The 4,265-nt window shown below is 40.3% G+C and overlaps 1 protein-coding gene across 1 annotated transcript; it reads right to left on the bottom strand.

The window, feature by feature from the left end:
* Nucleotides 1–1,089: 1,089 nt before the first annotated feature.
* Nucleotides 1,090–3,036, bottom strand: LOC104958671 (DNA-directed RNA polymerase I subunit RPA1-like; the record flags this gene model as incomplete). Its single annotated transcript, XM_010786433.1, has 4 exons — nucleotides 1,090–1,239; nucleotides 1,842–2,033; nucleotides 2,678–2,824; nucleotides 2,929–3,036. Coding segments are annotated over 4 exons (597 nt in total), but the record flags the coding sequence as incomplete, so codon positions are not given.
* Between the last annotated feature and the right edge of the window lie 1,229 nt (nucleotides 3,037–4,265).

Here is a 4,265-nt window from a genome sequence, read left to right as displayed (position 1 = left end):
AGTTTCATCCACTTGAGTTTACAACTACAAAAAATAATCGATTTGTTTTTATATCACATCCGACGGGAGGAAATTCAGCAGCTCTCACTACCGATTTTTAATCCTAATTTAATCATCATCTTCACCACGATCATTTATGTTTATGTTCGCCGAATTGACATGAAAGCACTGACAAATATGAATATACTGTAGTCAACTTCATTAAAACGTTATTAACGTGCCTAAACTCAGTAATTCACAATTTCTACGCATGACAACACACTTTGTCCGTGTTTGGCTCTGTGAAGCGTTCCCGCATTGACGTCACTTCCGGCTTCCCCCAAAACCTCAAAATGAGTCGAAGGAATTTTCCCGCGATGTTCGAAATTATTGATATTTATCGGAACGGTATCGCTTTTTCTTTTTTAAACTGACGGTTCGAGATTACTAGTAGCCCACTATTTCATTGCACAACAGTTGTTGGGTTCGTGTCACAGGCTCTTTAAGTTATTTTATTTATTTTTGTCTGCTTCTGAGAAGCTAATGTATAAGTTATACAGTTATTTCTGCAAGGAAATTACAATACAATTACTGTTTAATCTTCACATCTTGTATTCATGTCTATAATTTTGATCACCAAATTATTGAAAAGTATCGATAAGAGTATCGAAAAATACCGATACCGATAAGCAGTACCGGTACCGGTATCGGTATCGATAAAATCCTAACGATACCCATCCCTATCATGGCTAATACCAAAAATGGGGATTGTAAGGGTTACACATTTTTTCTACTTGTAACAGGGATGTAACATAGGGGTTACAAAATGTGGTTCAGGAATGATTGCTAAAACTCAGTAATGAGTTAGCAACTTAGAATTTCCCTTTTGGTCAAATGTCAGAAATGGTAATATCCAGTGAACATCTTAAGTTTAAAACCACCAAGAAAACAAAGTGAAGCGCTGACATGTGCAAATAGGGACAACGTTCCTCAACATGCCCCCATCGGACAAGTTTCACTCTGCCAAAAGCTGGGGAAAAAATGCAGAGCGAGCATCAATCATGTAGGCGTGTGCTGATTCTGTGTGTGTGTGTGTGTGTGTGTGTGTACCTGTGAGTCACACATGCTGTCAGGTTTGTATCCTGGGGCAGCTCGGGGAGGGACTTGGATCCACGCTTTGCTGGGGATTTTGGATTTTCCAACCAGATTGAGAGGCACTGCGTTCTGTGGGATAACATTCAGCAGGAGTGTGGAAACCACCTACAAAAAAATTACACACAAGTCATGACACGATAGTAGTTATTTTGCAGGAAAAAATACAATAGCACAGAATGAAAGCTGAAAAAATGAACTTGAGTTTGCTGACAAATGATAGCTTTCATTAAGCACCCCCAAAAGTCGAAGGGTACTTAAAGATATGTTATGTCTCAAATCACCTACTTCTGTACTTACATGTGCTATTGCTATTTTGCAAGTGCATCGCAATGGCAATTATGGCAAAATGATCTATGAGTACCTGCATGGTGCACCACGTTTAAAAAGTTGAGTGTGGAACGCTGGACATTCCTGGCTACATAACTGTGAACACAGCACTATACAAAAAATTGTTTAAAGGTCCCATGTCATGCTTTTCCGGTTATTACTCGTCCCCTTGTGTGTAATGTAGCTTTTTCTGCATGTAAACGGTCTGAAAAGTCACAAACCATCAAAGTACACCCTGTAGCGAGTAAAACTCTAACAGAGAAAAAATACCTGTCTATGCTGCCCCAGAACGCCTCGTTGGAGATTTTTATTGTTCCATTTTTTTATTCCCGAGTATGTGAGTATCTCAATGAACTGAAAAAAGGTAACAAGTGCTTTACCTGCTTCCCTGTCCATAGCTGCTGTGGTTTTATAATGGCGGGTGGCAGCAATTTGACTCTGCCTGGTTTGTCAGTCAGTCCTCTGTATACCAGCTCTATGTACTGCACTCTCGTGAAGAAACAGCCACGTATCGTCATCCTCGTACCCGACACCATGTGGTCCTGGATCAGACCTGCTAAAGGTGTACCGTCCTGAGGAGAGACAGAGAGAGACCTCAGTGCTGACCTATTTGTTTTTGCCCAGCCTTTAGACTACCACACAGGTAAATCTTAGCAAAGCCTTGTTTATGCCTTGCTTCAATATTTAACATAAATTGTGTATGCTTTTGAAGATTCTTTCTTTCTTGCAACTGCAGATTATTTGCACTATTTCATTAACTTCACATCTGTGTTTGTGTGTAGTGCATTTGTATCCCCAGTGGACATGATGAAGCACCGTGGGGCCCATGAACTACAGCTTCACTGTGGCAGACATTTTGGCCAGTGGCATCCACAGAGGAAGCACTGAATTTGACAAGGCTGCAATTTTAAAAAAAAACTTTATAACCGTATAAAAGTTCCTGTATGTCAGATAGAAACTGTGTAAAAGAACACAATCAGATGTTTTAAGTTATTGATGCTATAGTTTAGGAGTGTGAAAGGCTGTGATTTTTTATTATTATGATTGACTGTGATTTTAATGTTCAATATGCTTGTGACTGGAGCAGAGTGAAAGAGTTTTAGAGAGCAGACGGGCAAAATGTACTGAAACGAGGTGAAGAACCCATTTTAATCCTTAGTTGGGTGAAATCATGTGATACTCCAAGGAAATCCTCAACCTGAGTGTGTTCACCCACCTTGGGGACGAGGTACTGCTGATCGGTGCTGACCAGCGTGTAGGCCTCGGCTCGGGCCAGTTCGCTCTGAGGGAAGTGAGCGTTCATTTCGTCGCCGTCAAAGTCGGCGTTGTATGCTTTGCAGTTAGCGTAGTGAAGCCTCAGAACCTGAAGAAACAAATTAACACCAAGTATAATTTGTTATTTATCCTAAGTTTATTTCAAACACAGAAAAAGATAAAAGAAAGGGGCATAGATGAATTATACAATACCTTCTCTCCCGGTAAGATGCGAGCACAGTGGGCTTGTATGGAGGGTCTGTGCAGAGTGGGCTGTCGGTTCAGTAACATCACATCTCCGTTCTTAATGTGACGATTCACCTGGACAGATAAAACCCCATGATGGTCATTACAGGGCTTAGTTGAATACTCTATTCTGATTGGTCAATTTGGACATCCAGCAGTCTTCTCTTTTTTCGATGGCAGACCGCTGCCAGGGACGCTCTGATCAAGAGACTTCAAATAAAGTCTCGGAAAGAAGTCTCATCCATTTAACGTCAGTTTGGGCAAAAATGTTTGTTTTCCTCAAGAAAATCGAAGAGAGCGCCATGGAATACGTTTTAATAATCATTTTTATATGTGTGAAGGGCACGAAACCTTGGATTTATGATGGCTAAACTGTTCCCAATAAAGAAATAAAGGGAAAAGAACAGAGCACAAGAGAAAACAGCAGAAGAAAACACTAACAGGAACACAGTATGGGCGCTGGCAGTGTTTAAAGACTGGCCAATGGAAATACTTTCTTTCTTGCAACTGCAGAGTATTCGCACTCTTTCAATTAACTTCACGTCTGTGTCTGTGTGTAGTACATATTTATTCCCAGTGGACATGATGAAGCACCGTGGGGCCCATGAACTACAGCTTCACTGTGGCAGCCATTTTGGCCAGTGGCATCCACAGAGGAGGAAGCACTGAATTTGACAAGGCTGCACTCTTTTTTTAAATACTTTTTAACTTTATATCAGTGCCTCATACAATATGTATGTCAGATAAAAAGTGTGTAAAAGAACACAATGAGATGTTTTAAGTTATTCATGTAATAGTTTAGGACTGTCGTAGGCTGTGATTTTTTATTATTATGATTGACTGTGATTTTAATGTTCAAAATGCTTGGAAAAAAGGGAAAAGAACAGAGCACGAGCAGGAGGTAAACACTAACAGGTACACGGTATGGGCTCTGGCAGTGTTAAAAGACTGGCCAATGGAAAGAATAAGTGAACAGACTTGAAAAGTAAATCAGGCAGGCAGAGAACCTCGATCAGTGTGATCTATGTGATTGAGTTACGTTGCTGTCGCCATAGTTTCAGCCGTTGGTACGCAGTAGAACAGACTATCTTAGAAAGACTGTCTTAGTGGAAACAATAGGATCATTTTAAATTAGGGCTGCACGATATTGGAAAAAACTAACATTGCAATTTTTTTCCCCTGCGATATATATTGCTAGACTCTACAGAAAAACGCGATTATGCGATCGCATAATTTACCGCATAATCAGCAAAATGGCACAGATTTTTAAAAGGGCGCATTTTTATTAAAAGGGCGCATTATCC

This window comes from Notothenia coriiceps, unplaced genomic scaffold (genome assembly GCF_000735185.1).
Source record: "Notothenia coriiceps isolate Sejong01 unplaced genomic scaffold, NC01 NC01_scaffold00029179, whole genome shotgun sequence".
NCBI lineage: Eukaryota > Metazoa > Chordata > Actinopteri > Perciformes > Nototheniidae > Notothenia > Notothenia coriiceps.
This window is presented reverse-complemented; position numbering and strand designations above follow the sequence as displayed.